The 18,618-nt window shown below is 37.9% G+C and overlaps 1 protein-coding gene across 2 annotated transcripts in view; it reads left to right on the forward strand.

Annotated features, from left to right (window-relative positions):
- Window positions 1–18,618, forward strand: part of DKK2 (dickkopf WNT signaling pathway inhibitor 2) — a 125,441-nt gene that overhangs the window by 98,577 nt on the left and 8,246 nt on the right. For both annotated transcript variants that reach the window (XM_061419447.1, XM_061419448.1), the window contains exon 2: window positions 18,383–18,533. In XM_061419447.1, coding sequence (XP_061275431.1) covers window positions 18,383–18,533 — 151 coding nt within the window. The remainder of the gene's footprint in view (window positions 1–18,382; window positions 18,534–18,618) is intronic.

Genomic DNA, 18,618 nt, shown 5'->3' on the forward strand with positions numbered 1-18,618 from the left:
CATATTGTTCTCCATAGTAGAGAACAATAATACATCCCCACTAACAGTGCAAGAGGATTCCATTTTCTTAAGACCCTCTCTAGCATTTATTATTTCTAGATTTTGTGAGGATGGCCATTCTGACCAGTGTGAAGTAACATGTCATTGTAGTTTTTTTTTTTTTTTTGCTTACCAGTTGCTTTCTTCTTTTTACATTTTATTTTTTTTAATTTTATTTTATTTTTAAACTTTACATAATTGTATTAGATTCATTTAATAATTAGTCATACTGTGCATCTTTTTATGTGTTTGTTGGCCATTTAGGGATATAATGTAAAGGGCTGAGGATAGCACTTGAAAATGTGAATCTGAGGCTCAACATGAAATATCTGCAGACAAATTGCTAGCTGGAAAATTACTTTTCAATTGATTTTCTTTTTATAAACACATATGAGGTTCTTAGTTAAAAAGTTATAGGTTACAAATAATTTATGTAGGACTTAGCTGATTTTTAAAAAATCTATTTCAAAATATATACAAAACCATCTCTTGATTTTCAAAATACTTCTTTTTAATGTCTTCTTATGGGTACTTACGTGAGCACTCAGTGGTACAAATTTCAAACCACTATTGCAACAATATTTCATTCATTAATTCATTACCAGACAAAATGCAGAAAACTAACTTACTTCATTATGTGTCCATGGGGAAATATAATTTCCATGATCAAAGATCATAAAAAAGGCAAAAGAATAACTTAACAAAACAGGATCTATAAACAACACAGTAGAAATAAGCATGAGGTGTTAGCAGAAGGCCGGTTAAACTGGATATCCATATTAGCTGGGGGGTGAGAAGCCAGGCCAAAAATTTTCCCAAAAATGAAGTTCAGTTCAGTTCAGTCACTCAGTCATGTCCGACACTTTGTGACCCCATGAACCGCAGCACACCAGGCCTCCCTGTCCATCACCAACTCCCGGAGTTCACTCAGACTCACGTCCATCGAGTCAGTGATGCCAGCCAGCCACCTCATCCTCTGTTGTCCCCTTCTCCTCCTGCCCTCAATCTTTCCCAGTATCAGGGTCTTTTCAAATGAGTCAGCTCTTCACATCAGGTGGTCAAAGTATTGGAGTTTCAGCTTCAACATCAGTCCTCCCAATGAACACCCAGGACTGATCTCCTTTAGGACGGACTGGTTGGATCTCCTTGCAGTCCAAGGGACTCTTAAGAGTCTTCTCCAACACCACAGTTCAAAAGCATCAATTCTTCGGCACTCAGCTTTCTTCACAGTCCAACTCTCACATCCGTACATGGCCACTGGAAAAACCATAGCCTTGACTAGATGGACGTTTGTGACAAAGTAATGTCTCTGCTTTTTAATATACTGTCTAGGTTGGTCTTAACTTTCCTTCCAAAGAGTAAGCGTCTTTTAATTTCATGGCTGCAGTCACCATCTGCAGTGATTTTGGAGCCCAGAAAAATAAAGTCAGCTTCCGTTTCCATTGTTTCCCCATCTATTTGCCATGAAGTGATGGGACCGGATGCCATGATCTTCGTTTTCTGAATGTTGAGCTTTAAGCCAACTTTTTAACTCTCCTCTTTCACTTTCATCAAGAGGCTTTTTAGGTTCTCTTCACTTTCTGCCACAAGGGTGGTGTCATCTGCATATCTGAGGTTATTGATATTTTTTCCCAGAAATCTTGATTCCAGCCTGTGCTTCCTCCAGCCCAGCATTTCTCATGATGTACTCTGCATGTAAGTTAAATAAGCAGGGTGACAATATATAGCCTTGACGTACTCCTTTTCCTGTTTGGAACCAGTCTGTTGTTCCATGTCCAGTTCTAACTGTTGCTTCCTGACCTGCATATAGGTTTCTCAAGAGGCAGGTTAGGTGGTCTGGCATTCCCATCTCTTGAAGAATTTTCCACAGTTTATTGTGATCCACACAGTCAAAGGCTTTGGCATAGTCAATAAAGCAGAAATAGATGTTTTTCTGGATCTCTCTTGCTTTTTCGATGATCCAGCATATGTTGGCAATTTGATCTCTGGTTCCTCTGCCTTTTCTAAAACCAGCTTGAACATCAGGAAGTTCATGGTTCACATATTGCTGAAGCCTGGCTTGGAGAATTTTGAGCATTACTTTACTAGCATGTGAGATGAGTGCAATTGTGCGGTAGTTTGAGCATTCTTTGGCATTGCCTTTCTTTGGGATTGGAATGAAAACTGACCTTTTCCAGTCCTGTGGCCACTGATGAATTTTCCAAATTTGCTGGGATACTGAGTGCAAGCAGTTTCTGGATATCATCTTTGAATGAGTTGGAATTATTCTGATGATGAAGTAAGTGGAGGAAAGGTAGTCACACGGCAGAGGAAAAACGTCTGCTAATGCATAGACATGAGGGTGTGTGGCTAAGGGGTGGGCAAGCAGCCCCTTATTTCTGGCATATATTATGTAGTATAGGGGGTAAATAGGGATCAGAATGCCATGCTAAGAAGAGAAATATTTTCTGCTCGTCTTTATTGAAACAAAATCGCCTGGTTTGGGTAAACCAGGCAAACCAAAGTAAATGGGATAGATTTCAGATAGCATCTCAAACATAATGCCAGCAACACTTTACCGTTGGATATGAGCAGGGAAAAAATCTGAAAAAAAAAAAGTGTAAGATTTCAGATTGACCCTAGCAAAGTTGTATCAAAAACTCCATTAGCCATTTGGCTAATTAATAATTTTGTTTGATTTGTTTGTCTAGACTTCCTTCTGACCGAAACAGCACTTGAGGACTTGTGCTGAGGCAGTACATTATCTACCCCAATCTCTGGGGTGATCCTGCACTCCACTTCTCTTTCCCACTCTCCCTCCTCCAGCTCACATGTTAAAGCCCCATAGTTGCTGAAAATCCGCTGGAATGTGATGCCAGACACAGAGGTGTTAAGAGAGTCCGGTGCCAGCACATCTGGGGATCCTTAGTAATGAACACGGGCTGACAAAAGAAGCAGCAGAAATACATAGGAGCCTACTCTTTGCACAGTTTGCACAGTTTAGAAAAACCAATAGGATGAAGGGGGAACTGACCTGAGCCTGAGACGGGATTTCATTTCTTTCATCTAGTAACAAATCATCTGACCTCTCCTGCACTACTGAGAAGGTCCTGGTCCGCACACCAAGTAGATGTATTGAGATGCATGTGGTTTGGGGGATTAATGTCTTCTATGTGTTTTCTTTGAGATTACTGACACATTGAATATGTCATCACTAAATGAACCACATTTCTGAGGCTGAGGTTTGAACACAAAGATCACACAAACCAAAGTATCTGTCATCTGCCTCATAATTTCCTCCCTTTCCCATCTCAAGAAAAGCATTTACATAGAATTTTTTGACAAGAGATTATAAGCTAATGAGTGATGTTTTGCTCTATGCCATATTGCTCACTAGAAGTAGACTGTTTATGTGTTAACCTCCTTTTTCTTCTTCTACATAATACAAGTTTAAATTTGGTCATGAGGGTAGAAAGCTGAGAAGAACCACATGTGTATTAAAATACTGACTATTTTTTGAAGAATTTTATTAATAAACATCATGTAGTCATATAATTGCTATTATCTGACACTAAAACTCTCCCAGTTGGGGCTTTTCAATCCAATCGTCTTGTGAATGTCTGAAATAGATGAGTATCATTATATATTATAATTTCATCTTACAGAAACTCAGGTAATAATTTTCTTGGATGATTTAACCATATGATTATGTTAGAGTCTCTTAGACTAACTCAAACTCTAACTGAAACATTGTTTGGATCTTTGGAACCCAGAAATGATGACATGGGAGTATGTAGAGTGCTCTTTGCATGAAGAACTTCCATGTGAGATCTGCCTTATCAACTAAACATTCCAAATTAATAAAAATGAGACAGATATGTAGCATAGATCTTTACATATTTTACAGGTTATGTATGTATCAGGTATGTAAACAACCTAAAGAAAAAAACTAGAAACTGGGAAAGAATAAGTATGGTGAAATAACTGATGCTATAACTCCTATTCCTTTCTCTTAGTAACATACACATTTATTTCTCAGTAACTCATCCAAAGTGCAAGAGTTGAAGTCTTTATCCCATTGCACCTATAGCGTGTATCTTAGTCCCTCCATAGACTCTTTATGCACTTACTGTTTTCCTCCAAATGGCAAAGGCAGAAATACACTGAGTTACTTAGGCAGAGTTCTGTATTAGCACTGTGAATTACCGCTTCATCTTACTCTTTTAATTAAAAGGTTTCTTAGGTTTCAATCTAATCTCTGTGGTTATTGCTATTAAGTAAATCTCTTATTCCAATATTCTGGATCATCTAGGGCCATGCTTTATCTCAAATGATTGCTTCTCCCCGTAGAATATCTAGAGGATAAAATTTATAAATAATTTATAATAAAAAAATTTATAATAAAATCTAGAGTCTGATTTATGACTCTAAATTTAAATGGTAACATTTTATATTTTTGAGAAATATTTATGAGGAGCTTCAAGTAGTTCTTTTTTTTTTTTTTTCAAGTAGTTCTTTCTTAAACAGAATTTGAGTATTTTCACTACCAATGAATATTGAGTATTATATTTTGCTGTGCTTTTTCCATCTTCCCAAGTATAAAACAGCAATATTTTCAGTTTTATCAGCTTCCATCAACTGTTGCATCAAAGTCAGAATAGAATATGGCAAGTGGCTATTTGACTATTGGTCTAACCTGATTCTTAGAAGAATAAAGGAGAATCAAATGAGATTAGAGAAGCATAAAGTTTGTACATTATATATTAAATTATATGAGCCAAGACAATAAACATTAGCTCAATTAAATAATTGTTGGGACAATGGATTGTTTATATGTGAGTATGTATGTCTGTGTGTATATATATATTAAAAATTAAAACACCATCAATGCAACATTCAAATTATATTTGAATATAATATATATATATTATATATATTTGCATATATATATAATTTGAATGTTGCATTGATTGATTCTGCTAATAAGATAAACATTTATGAAACAAAAGAGAAAATTTTTAATCAAGAAACTTCAATCTGTATTCTTGATACTCTTGCAAGAAACCCTGGCTTTAGGAAATCCAAGTTCTTCCAAGCCTTCCTAATATGAAAAACATGAGGCATAAATTAGCAAGGAGTAAAAAATTTCACTTTGAATCTCATAATATTACAGTTGTTCATCAGTATTCACAGGGAATTGGTTCCAGGGACCCTCATAGTTGCCAAAATTTGAGGATGCTCAAGACCCTTAAAAGAAATGGCTTAGTTATAGTCAAGCTTCTGCTTTGGTGTGTTCTATGGGGCCTATTAACTGTAGATCTTTTAAAAATTATGTTAATATTAATAGATAATACATGTACCCATCACATATTATAAAATGTTAAAAAAAAGCATTTATATGGAAACTAAATGTTCCTTTTTTTTTGTTCTCAACAACCCTGTCCACATTCCCACTGATAAATTTTGATATGTGTTTCTTGAGTATATCTTCCCAAGAGAAGGCAAGAAGGCAAGATAACTTATGTACATACACATACACACACACCTCCATAGGATTTTCATTTCTAAACCCATGATATTATAAGTGAAAAATGACCCCAACTCTTGAAACATTTAAAATTCACAAGTGTTTACACTGGGGGTGCAGAAATACTTACCAACACTGACCTATTCTATCATCATAAAGACTGTTTGAAACAGCAGTTTGAAAGAATGTTTTCATATCTACCTGGACATCAATATTTGAATTTTCAATGTGCTTTTCATTAGAAAGGAAAATCTGATGCTATACAAAGAAATAGAAAATAATAATAAAATCATATGTCATCTATTTATCATACTTGATGTGGGGAGGAAGAGTACTTGTTTTGTAAAGACCAACAGGACACACGATGCAGAGAAAACTGCAAAGCCACGTGCTGTCAACCAGAACCAGGTGGACACCACATGAGGATATAAAGCCAGCCCGCCATAAGGGGTGTGTGGACAGCTCTGAGTCTACACTGTGTTTCTCCCAAATGCACTGCTGTGTTATATGTTACTTTACTTTATCATACAGTTTTAGAAATTCTTAAGCCACCCCTAAGCACAGTGGCTACGTCCGAGCACAGAGGATAAACCTGTGTGGAAATAGTTGTTGTTGTTAGTGCGTCTCTTACTTAGATTCATGCTGATGTTAGGGAACCAATCTCTACCTTATATTCATGTCTATCTGGAACACAACGGAGTCCGTATCTCATGTAGCCCAGACATTGTCAGTGTAATACATGTACAAAAGCATCTGTAATTTTTGCAGCAATTCTGTAAAGCAGTGTTTCCCTATCTTACCTTAACATATAATTACCAGGACAGTATTCATTAAAAATAAAGATTCCTGGACCACATCTAGTTCTACAGAATTAGCCTCTATGGGTAGTCCATGAAGGATAAGTTGTTTTTAAAGAAACCCAATGTGATTTTTAAGATTAGTTAAGGAAGGGGAAGGGCTCCCTGGTGGCTCAGTGGTAAAGAATCCACCTGCCAATGAAGGAGATATGGGTTTGATCCCTGGGTCAGGAAGATCCCCAGGAGAAGAAATGGTAACCCGCTGTAGTCTTCTTCCTGAAAAATTCCATGAACAGAGGAGCCTGATGAGCTATAGTCCATGGGGTCACAAGAGACTCAGACATAACTTGGCAGCTAAACAACAAAGAGGGGGAAATGCTGCTGAAGGTAGGGATTATTTCCATCTTACCAAGGAAGAAACTGAGACTCAGTTAAATAACTTGTAACAACAAATTAATTGTGAATGCATAATTCAAACTTCAGTATAACTCCAAATTTCTTCCTACCATATTACTTTGCTACAGGTCATGAGGTCAGGTAAATCTGAAAGGCTACAATGAAAATTATATATTACAGACATTGATCCTGGATTTAAAAGAAAATGCAAAATTGTGGAATTTCTTTTGCTGTTTTGGATAGGACAGTTATATGGAACCAACTGCAGAATTACAAACGGCTTTATGATTACATATGGAGTATAAAGGGCTCTAGCCACTGCTATAAAAGCACTCTGGAAATGCTTTTTGAACAGGGATAGATGTGTTCTGCACTATATATTCCAAATGAGGGGGAAATGGCCTAAAACCAGCAAAATAAAAGCCAGGTTAACAAGATGGTTTAGATTTCTCAGGTCCTGAGACCATAAAAGAAGGGTTCCTCTTTCCATTCACCCCTGATCAACAGCAGAAAAAACACACAGTGCTGTTGAGAATGTGGTCTGTGTTGGAAGCGGGGAATTCCTTAGAATCTCTTTTCTACTTAATGCCATACAGAGAACAGGGTGAAGAACTGAAGTGGGAGAGGACCCTGCATTTATTTCACAAAATTATTGTTTCTTAGGATTTAAGTGAGGCTTTCTGAACACTGGGGAGGTTAATGAACCCTTGCCAGAAACCTAGCATTCCTAATTTATAATCCAGGAAGTATTAGTAGAAATTCTCTAAATTCTGAACTTTTATATAAAAAAAATCAAATGTCTAACAAACTTAGTCTTAAAATGAGTATGTGTAAAAGGTATCCAAAGGTTTTCCACAGTGTGCAAAGCATGATTGTTTTAGGGAATCAATTTCCAGATCTTCACCTTCCATGGTTCTTTTCCTTAAAATTGTCTGGGAAAATGCCTGTGTTTACAATAAGCCTTTTGCTATTTTATGGGGAGAAAAAAGGAAAACAGTTGAATTCAGTTCAGTCCTTTAGTCTTATCTGACATTTTGCAACCTCATGCAGCACAGCAGGGTGCCCTATCCATCACCAACTCGCAGAGCTTGCTCAAACTCATTTCTGTCAAGATGGTGATGCCAGCCAACTATCTCATCCTCTGTTGTGCCCTTCTCCCCCACCTTCTATCTTTCCCAGCATCAGGGTCTTTTCTAAGAAGTCGGTTATTCACATCAGGTGGCTAAAGTATTGGAGCTTCAGCTTTAGCATCAGTCCTTCCAATGAATATTCAGGATTGATTTCCTTTAGAATTGACTGGTTTGATCTCCTTGCAGTCCAAGGGACCCTCAAGAGTCTTCTCCAACACTACAGTTCAAAAAAATCAATTCTTCAGTGCTCAGTTTTCTTTATGGTCCAACTCTCACAACCATACATGACCACCGGAAAAACCATAGCTTTGACTAGATGGACCTTTGTCGGTAAAGTAACATCTCAGCTTTTTAATATGCTGTTTATGTTAGTCAAAGCTTTTCTTGAAGGAGCAAGCTTCTTTTCATTTCATGGCTACAGTCACCATTCACAGTGATTTTGGAGCCCAAGAAAATAAAGTCTGTCACTGTTTCCATTGTTTCCCCATCCATTTGTCATGAAGTGATGGGACCGGATGCTATGATCTTAGTTTTTTGTATGTTGAGTTTTAGGCCAGCTTTTTCACTCTCCTCTTTTACTTTCATCAAGAGGCTCTTTAGTTTCTCTTCACTTTCTGCCATAAGAGTTGTGTCATCTGGATATGATATTTCTCCTGGCAGTCTTGATTCCAGCTTGTGCTTCATCCAGCCAAGCATTTCACATGATGTACTCTGCATAGAAGTTAAATAAGCAGGGTGACAATAAATGCCTTGATGTACTCCTTTCCCAGTTTGGAAGCAATCCGTCATTCCATGTTTGGATCTAACTGTTGCTTCTTGACCTGCATACAGATTTCTCAGGAGGCAGATAAGGTGGTCTGTTATTCTCATCTCTTGAAGAATTTTCCACAGTTTGTTGTGATCCACACAGGCAAAGGCTTTAGTGTAGTCAGTGAAGCAGATATTTTTCTAGAACTCTCTTGCTGTTTCTGTGATCCAATGGATGTTGGCAATTTGATCTCTGGTTCCTCTGCCTTTTCTAAATCCAGCTTGAACATCTACACGTATGTGGTTCATGTACTGTTGAAGCCTCACTTGGAGAATTTTGAGCATTACATTGCTAGCGTGTGAGATGAGTGCAATTGTTTGGTAGTTTGAACATTCTTTGGCATTGCCCTTCTTTGGGATTGGAATGAAAACTGACCTTTTCCAGTCTTGTAGCCACTACTGAGTTTTCCAAATTTGCTGGCATATTGGATGCAGCACTTTCACAGCATCATCTTTCAGGATTTGAAAGAGCTCAGCTGGAATTCCATCACCTCCACTAGCTTTGTTCATAGTGATGCTTCCTAAGGCCCACTTGAATTCACTCACCAGGATGTCTGGCTCTGGGTGAGTGATTACACCATCATGGTTATCTGGGTCATTAAGATCTGTTTTGTATAGTTCTTTTATGTATTCTTGCCATCTATTCTTAATATCTTCTGCTTCTGTAAGGTCCATACTATTTCTATCCTTTATTGTGCCCATCTTTGCATGAAATGTAACCTTGGTATCTCTAATTTTCTTGAAGAGATCTCTAGTTTTTCCCATCCTATTGTTTTCCTCTATTTCTCAGCATTGATCACTGAGGAAGGCTTTCTTATCTCTTTTTATTCTTTGTAACTCTGCATTCAGATTGGTGTATCTTTCCTTTTATTCTTTCCCTTTTGCTTCTCTTCTTTTCTAAGCTATTTGTAAGGCCTCCTCAGACAACCATTTGCCTTTTTGCATTTTTTTTCTTGGGCATGGTTTTTATCACTACCTCCTATACAATGGTATGAACCTCCTCTGTCCATAGTTCTTCAGGCACTCTGTCTATCAGACCTAATCCCTTGAATCTATTTGTCCCTTCCACTGTATAATCAAAAGGGAATTGATTTAGGTCATACCTGAATGGTCTAGTGGTTTTCCCTACTTTCGTCGGTTTAAGTCTGAATTTGGCAATAAGGTGGTCATGATCTGAGCCACAGTCAGCTCCTGGTCTTGGTTTTACTGACTGTACAGAGCTTCTCCATCTTTGGCTGCAAAAAATATAATCAATCTGATTTATGTATTGACCATCTGGTGATGTCCTTGTGTAGAGTCATCTCTTGCGTTGTTGCAAGAGAGTGTTGCAAGAGATCAGTGCATTCTCTTGGCAAAATTCTGTTGGCCTTTGCCCTGCTTCATTTTGTACTCCAAGGCCAAACTTGCCTGTTAGTCTATGTATCTCTTGATTTCCTACTTTTGCATCCCAGTCCCCTATGATGAAAAGGACATTTTTTTGGTGTTAGTTCTAGAAAGTCTTGTAGGTCTTCATAGAACCATTCAGTTTCTTTGGCATTAGTGGTTGGGGCATAGACTTGGATTACTGTGATATTGAATGGTTTGCCTTGGAAACAAAGAGAGATAATTCTGTCATTTTTAGGACTGTACTGCATTTCGGACTCTTTGGTTGACTATGAAGGCTACTTCATTTCTTCTAAGGGATTCTTGCCCACAGTAATAGATATAATGGTCACCTGAACTAAATTCACCCATTCCAGTCCATTTTAGTTCACTGATCCTAAAATGTCAATGTTCACTCTTGCCATCTTCTGTTTGACCACTTCTAACTTACCTTGATTAATGGCCCTAATATTCCAGGTTCCTAACCAATATTGCTCTTTATAGCATCAGACTTTACTTCACCAGACACATCCTCAACTGGGCGCTGTTTTTGCTTTGGCTCCATCCCTTCATTCTTTCTGGAGTTATTTCTCCACTCTTCTCCAGTAGCATACTGGGCACCTATGGACCTGGGAGTTCATCTTTCAGTGTAATGTACCACCCATCAACATAAAATTGGGTTAAAGATTTACTGAGCATGGTCTAGCCCATCAGAGCAAGACCCAGATCCCCCACAGCCAGTCCCTCCCATCAGGAAGCTTCTACAAGCCTCTTATCCTTATCCGTTAAAGGGCAGACAGAATGAAAACCACAATTACAGAAAACTAACCAATGTTAACTAATTACAGAAAATTAATCACATGGATCACAACCTTGTCTAATTCAGTGAAACTATGAGCCATGCCATGTAGGCCCACCCAAGATGGACGGGTCATGGTGGAGAGTTCTGACAAAACATGTTCCACTGGAGACGTGAATGGAAAACCACTTTAGTATTCTTTCATTTATAACCCCATGAACAGTATGAAAAGGCAAAACTGCCACACATTCCAAATCTTGATACACTGCATTAGTCAGAGGTTAAAAAAAACAACAAAAAAAACCTTTTGTTGGCAAACTAAAATAGAACTCAGAATATTGGTTTAACAAAGTATCCTTAGTGATTGATCAGGACATTCTAAACACAGAAAGGCACTTTCTTTCCTTCTCTTCTCTTCTTGGATTGATCCCTTGATCATTATATATTACGTCATCCTTATCTTTTGTAACAGTCTTTACAGTCCATTTTGTCTGATATGAGTATTGCTACTCCAGCTTTCTTCTGATTCCCATTTGCATGGAATACCTTCTTCCATCCCCTCACTTTCAGTCTGTATGTGCCCCTGAGCCTGAAGTAGGTCTCTTGTAGGCAGCATATATGAAACTTGTTTTCGTAACCAGCCAGCCAGTCTATTTCTTTTGGTTAGAGCATTTAATCCATTTATATTTAAGGTAATTATCAATGTATATGTTCTTATTGCCATTTTAAAAACTGTTTTGGATTTGTTATTGTAGGTCTTTGTTCTTCCCTTCTTTTTGTGCTCTTCTTATGGTTTGATGACAATCTGATACTCTATAGAGTTGTGTTTGCATTGATTTTTCTTTTTTGTGTGTCTATCTATTGTAGTTTTTTGGTTTACAGTTCCCATGAGGTTTTGATATAGCAGTCTATACACACACACACACACACACACAGTTGTTTTAAGTTGCTGGTCTCTTAATTTCAAATGCGTTTCTCATTTCTTGCATTTGTGCTTTCCTATTCTCATGCTTGCTGATTTTGATATCATATTTGTGTATGGGTGATGTCCTACTTTTACTGTACATTTACCAGCTTTCCCATTTGTGATTTTCATCTTTCTAGTTGTGGCCTCTTTTTTTCCCCTGCCTAGAAAAGTTCCTTTAGCTTTTGTTGTGAAGCTGATTTGGTGGTGCTGAATTCTCTTATCTGTAAAGCTTTTGATTTCTTGTCAAATCTGAGTGAGAGCCTGAATAAGAGCCTTACTTGGTATTCTTGGTTGTAGGTTTTTCTTTTTGATCAATTTACGTATCCTTCATCACTTTAAACGTCCTTATCATTCTTTTTTTTTTTTTTAAGTGAGTCTTGGCTCTAGTTGGAAAGTTCTGAATATAGAACATTCAAAACTGTTGTGATGACTTGTTCATTTTAACATTTAATTGAATGTTTTGTAAGATTATCTTTCTCAAGGAAGAATATCTACTAATAAATACATTGCAATTTACTTTAGGATCAGGGTGCATTTAGGATCAGGCTACATTGGGCAATATTTTATTGAATCATGACAAATTACTGTGAACTTCATCTATAAAATGTTTAACATTTATATTAATAAAACAAACTTACAATGAAATATTTTACACATCAAATGCATGCGATGATGCATGTTTTTCAAAATTATTTTAGGGGCAATGATTTGCAGATCACAGAATATAGTTTTTAGTTTCTGTATTATAGTTGGGAGTTCAATAAATAAAAGATGAATAAGTAATTATTGAATACTAAAGGAATATCCAAGCAGCTGTGGTACACATCCAGAATATCATGAAATATCTGAAAATTTCCCCTCAAAGTTAATACAGCTCATTTCTCCTGGCCTTAGGTTCAAGAATCCTCAAAGATGCATCTAGTAAACCCCTGTCCCCTAGAGGTAATTGTGGACAAAGGAAATGATCCAATTGCCTAGCCTTTGGCATGAAGTGTACAACTGCACAGATTGAGTTATATTTCCCTGCACCTCCTGCAGTTACAATGTTAGGGTATGAGTCTGAAATGACCACTTTAAAGAGTAGCATATTTTGCATGCTCATTGAAATATAGCTGTATCATGCATAATGTCATGACAAGGGAAATTAATCGTTTCCCTAAGGACTGAGAGGAAGCCAGTCTGATCTGGTTTCCCAAGTGCACTCGCCAACCCTTTGCCGTGTTCTCTTTAAGCCCTCAGACACGTTCTAGTCCCCAGCCCTTTCAGCCACCTCCCTCTGTCCACTTGCTTCAAATGTTTTTCATTCCCACAGCTGGGTTGTCCCCCTTCAGGCTTTCTTCTGCCTGCCCAGCTGATGATGTTTTTCTGGCTCCAGAAAACTTCCAAGATTGTTACAAACAGTGCTTGCGGGGACAAAGGATTGTCCCGAGTAAAACAACAACAAAACTGGGACGCTCTTGCAAGAATCCGGATGGGTGGCTCGCCCACATGAAAACTTTGTGATGTTTCTCTCTTCCTTTTTTCCCCCTTTATTAAACAGGAACAATGTCACTGTTTTGAAAGCTTGGGAGTTAAACTAAGGTTTTACTTGTGGCAAAAGGTCTATAAAAAGTACTCAGTGCTGCTGAGATACCCGAAACACTTCTCATTTCATAATCACTTCACTGTTGCATTGGTTGGGGGGGGAGGTGCTGCGGAGAAGGCTGTAAGGGATGGGCAGTAATTGAAAAGTAAAAAAAAATATACTCAGCCCTAAATCTAAGTCTTGATTTAATAAGCCTTTTCTTTCTGCAGTTTTAAGAATAATAGGGGAAAAAAGAGGCTCAATTAGTTTAAGAAGATGCAGTAACATTTTATTTTATTCATTAGAATATTATTTATCATTATTTGCATGATGGGATTTTGCTTATAACTCTGGTTACACTGAATTTAAACAGCCATAAAACGGTTGTCAAAAAGATGGAAAGAGGAAACGCTGTTTATAGTCTTGTCAGTGCTTTCTGCCAGTATTCTGTTTTTCCAACAGCTGCAGCAGGACCTGCTGTTGGTATTTGGAGGCTTCTAGAAAGAGAAGTGGCCAAGTTTATTTTCCTAATCCCTAAATTCAGCACACTGGTCACCATTCAAATACCTTTTCTATGTGTGCATTAACAGTCATTAAAAGATCAGTTGTGACACCTTACAGTGAGGTCTGCAACCCAGGGCAGGGCTCTGATCCCCAACTTTTCTGCCGCTGAGCTCATAAGACTTATTTGCAGAAGTTATTTAACCTCTCTTCACTTCGTTGCTAAAACTGTAAAGAAAGGTTTCAGATTAGTACAGAGTAAACAGATGTTAAAAAATACCCTTTATACTAAACAAGAAATGCTCACTTCTGATGGACATTATTTTCAAGCTGTGCCCAATGTGTTCACTCTTATTTTAGTCCATGGCATCATGCTAATGATAACTGGCACTTCTATTTATGGGAACCACTGTATTTTTAGTCTAAAAGGCGGAGGAGGTGGTTGGTCAAAACTTCTCTGCTTTTTGGCTTGATCGGGGACAGCTCTCATGCTTTCTTAATTTATGGCCTATCTTCTGCTATTATTAGGTCTCGCAAATGAATTCAGCCCCTAAGTGTGACTGAGGATAAGTCATGAATGATTTTGCATGAAGGCGCGTATTCCTGGATGCTCAGGGAACTGGAATTCTGATTCAGTTTTGGAAATATTAATACAGGATAGGCATGTATAAAGTCTCTAATTCTTTGATTTGATTTCTAGACATCCGCACAGACTGTCACTGTTGCTTATACTGTTCACTTAAAGTCAAGTGAATGAAGAGCCAAAGAAATTCACTATTAATAATTTCCATATCAGGCGAAGAGAATCAGTCTTCTTACTCATTTATAAAATAAGAACCAGAGATGCATATTATTTTTGTTAAATGGAAACTTAGACTGAGGTGCTCAAATGAAAAAAATCATCATTAAATGGGACCTTTGGGGGCCAAAGGAAAGGAAAGTTTTTTAATGACACTTTTTTTTTTAACTTTTATTTTTCAACTTTACAATATTGTATTGCTTTTGCCATATATCAACATGAATCTGCCACAAGTATACACGTGTTCCCCATCCTGAACCCTCCTCCCTCTCCCCTCCCTGTAATGACACTTTTATTAAAGTATGTAAGTCCCTTCAATGGGCTTGTTAATTGCCACAGGTCATCACTTCTTCAGGATTCTCCATAACTATATGAACTACGTGCTTTTCTTCTCTGTCTCTCCCTCCCTCTCTTGCCTAATATGATACCGTTTCCAGACACGTTAGAAGGGACTAATGTAGGACGGAGAAGCCTGGCATACTGCAGTCCATGGGGTCGCAAAGAGTTGGACATGACTGAGCAACGGAACCAAACTGAATGTTCAGGAAAAACTCAATAGCAAACTGTAGAACCCTCATACTTGAGTTTAAAACTCTTTCCTGAAAAATAATGCATTAGGCCAAAAACATGAGAATCCCTTTTAATCAGTCAGAGTCGTGTTTTCTCCTGTTCTGCATTTTCTTGCTAATGGTTACATCAAGTAAACTTTATTGCTAACTAGATCCATCCTGAGGGACACTGATTTTCAGAAGACAAAGCATGTCCCCAAATATCAGTTGCTTTCCCTATAACTTGTTTCAATCAATTTTTCTCATCTATTCTTTATTTTATTCATATATAAATGCTGTTTATTGGAGCCAGGAATTCCATAAGCATACTAGAAGCTATGTAATATAACCTTGTATTTTAATAATTAAAAACTTATTTTTGTCAAAGAACTTCCCTTAATATTATGTTCTGGGATTCCATTCCAAGGACAAGTTCACATTAACAATAACCTTCCATTAAAAAAAAAAAAATTCCTGCATACTTATTCTGCCTATACCATTTCTAGTTCAATAAAAGACACACTGAAATATAATAAAACTGCCTAATATTTTTGCTCTCTCCTCTGAAAAATTGGTAAGAATTTTACTGTGATCCCATTCACAAAGTACTGTGCATACTGCTTTCTGTAACTGTCAAATATTTTCCACCAAGTATTTCCCACCAACTGAGAACAGGAAGATGATAATGTGCCTTCTCTAATTTTCTGCATAAATGAACTTCAACTTTTAGAAAACAAGTTGCTTTCTACCGTACAGGCTATTCTTTTAGGAATGGAATCAAGTATTTCTCTATATTCAAAATCCCTTGAAGAGTCATTGTTTGAGTTGAATTACACATGATGTTTTAGGTGGCCTGTTTACTTCCATTGAAAGAACGTGTCCTATTTTTGAGAAAAGAAAAAAACAAAGCCTTGTGATACATCAAATGTTTCTTGCAAAACTATTTGGTGAAATAAATGTAAATGAATCAGAAACATGTGAAGTGTATTTCAGTTAAACTTAATGGGTTTAAATATGAAGGCAGTAAAGTGCTCAGGGGGAAAAGAGTGTAGCAAGTCGGGAAGTGACGTTTGTTTTGTTTTCATCAGTCCTGGACTCTTGAAAAGTGGCCTGATACTCTGAATTCAAGCTCATTCAGATTCTTTCTTAAGCCTAATGATGGAGTTACAGAATGGGACAGTAATATCCAAATTAATTTTATAGTTTTATCTGGCTTCATTTCTAGTGTGCAATGCTTCAAGAACACTTTCAGTCTGAAGTTAGAGGTTTTTCTATTTTCTGTTCTCTTCTGAGGGTAAAAGTAAATTGTAATGATGTTAAAGGTTTATCTTTTTTCATCAAATAACATGTAAAGTTTCCAGAGTCACACATCAACTTCACACTTATTTCCTCTTTCTAACATGATCAGATCTGAATAGAAAACACAAGGGGTCTGAACGCATGCAAACATACGCAGGAGGAAAGCCCAGGGAGAAAAGGCGATGGAAGAAAGAGAGGGGTGAGGGGAAAGGAGAAGCAGTGCATGCAGGGTCAAGTCATCAACCTCATTTCAAAAGTAAAACATTCAAAACACACTAATTATTTGAGAGTCACAAAAACTTTATCCCGTAGTTTTCTAGTCCTATCATTTATGCTTGCTTAAAAACTATATTGCTTTTTAAATTTTTTTATTTTGCAATTTAAAAAATGCATTATTGTGAAAAGTAGGGAAAAAAACATACTATACCACAGCAATAAAAAAGACTTCCAAGTAAGTCTCCCTGTCAACATGCCTCAAGATGTGAGTTAGTTTGATGTGTGGTGTGATATTTCTATTTCTCAATTCTCAGTCTCTGAAAACAGGGATATTTTAAGCATTCCAGTAACTTCCTAGATACAAGGAATATATAATTGGAGTGTATATATAAATGCATTTTTTGAGATAATATATGGCATTGCTTAAGTAGCCTTCTGAATCAACAACTTGGTAGAGAAATGTAGGAACAGAAGTCCTTTCTGTGTAAGTAGCCTGTAGGGCTGTTTTGTATGTTCCAAGTCTGCTTTTTTGTTTCCTGAGAACATAACGATATAACTGGAGTTTAGCAAGCTCTGACCACTCAGAATGCTACTGCTGCTCATCACTGAATTTGGAGTGAAGATGCTGCTCCTTGAATACTTTGTTCCCAAAGTTTCATTGCTTCAAACTCTCTGGAAGCATCTCCTTGTGTTGAACTGAGAAAACACTCTTAGAATATCTGTTCCATAAATGGGCAGGAGATGTATTTTAGCTGCTAGCACAGCCCATTGTTGCTTTATGTAACCTTCTCCTTATGCTAGTTCAGTGGGTAAAAAAAAGAGTGACTAGGCCGTTTCATTTATACCTTAAATCACTGGCAGTATAACAATTACAGCTATTTTTTGAGCCTCCAGAGTCACACTTTAGGGCTCTACTAATCAAAATAAAATCTAAATCCTAACCCCAAAGTCGTGTCATTGAAAGCATATGGATACTGTCAACTTTATCTTTGTCATCACCATCAGCAATCAATGTTTGCTGCTGCTGCTGCTAAGTCGCTTCAGTCGTGTCCGACTCTGTGCGACCCCAGAGACGGCAGCCCACCAGGCTCCCCCGTCCCTGGGATTCTCCAGGCAAGAACACTGGAGTGGGGTGCCACTGCCTTCTTCGGCAATCAATGTTTATAAAGCCCTTAATTAAGTAATTGTTACTATGTAGTACCTCTGCTTAATTAAGGGCTTTATAAACATTGATTGCCGAAGAAGGCAATGGCACCCCACTCCAGTGTTCTTGCCTGGAGAATCCCATGGACGGGGAGCCTGGTGGGCTGCGGTCCACGGGGTCACTAAGAGTCGGACACGACTGAGTGACTTCACTTTCATTTTTCCCTTTCATGCATCGGAGAAGGAAATGGCACCCCACTCCAGTGTTCTTGCCTGGAGAATCCCAGGGACGAGGGAGCCTGGTGGGCTGCCGTCTCTGGGGTCACACAGGGTCGGACACGACTGAAGCAACTTAGCAGCAGCAGCAGCAGTACCTCTGCTCAGAACATTATTAAATATTTCCTTTGAGGAGGGAAATATTCTAATTTTCCATCACGATTTGGTGCAATAGCTTTTTGCTTACAAGATCTAATCTTTGCTTTTGGTGTTCTTGTTCTATTTCATGACAGGCCTACCCTTGTAGCAGTGATAAGGAATGTGAAGTTGGGAGGTACTGCCACAGTCCTCACCAAGGATCGTCGGCCTGCATGGTGTGTCGAAGGAAAAAGAAGCGCTGCCATAGAGATGGCATGTGTTGTCCTGGTACCCGCTGCAATAATGGTAAAGGTCTCATTTGGTGCTGATGGGCCTCTTTCCTTTCATGTAGGAAACCTGGATACCAAGTTATACTGCCTTCTCCTTAGTC

Source organism: Bos javanicus, chromosome 6 (assembly GCF_032452875.1).
Source record: "Bos javanicus breed banteng chromosome 6, ARS-OSU_banteng_1.0, whole genome shotgun sequence".
NCBI lineage: Eukaryota > Metazoa > Chordata > Mammalia > Artiodactyla > Bovidae > Bos > Bos javanicus.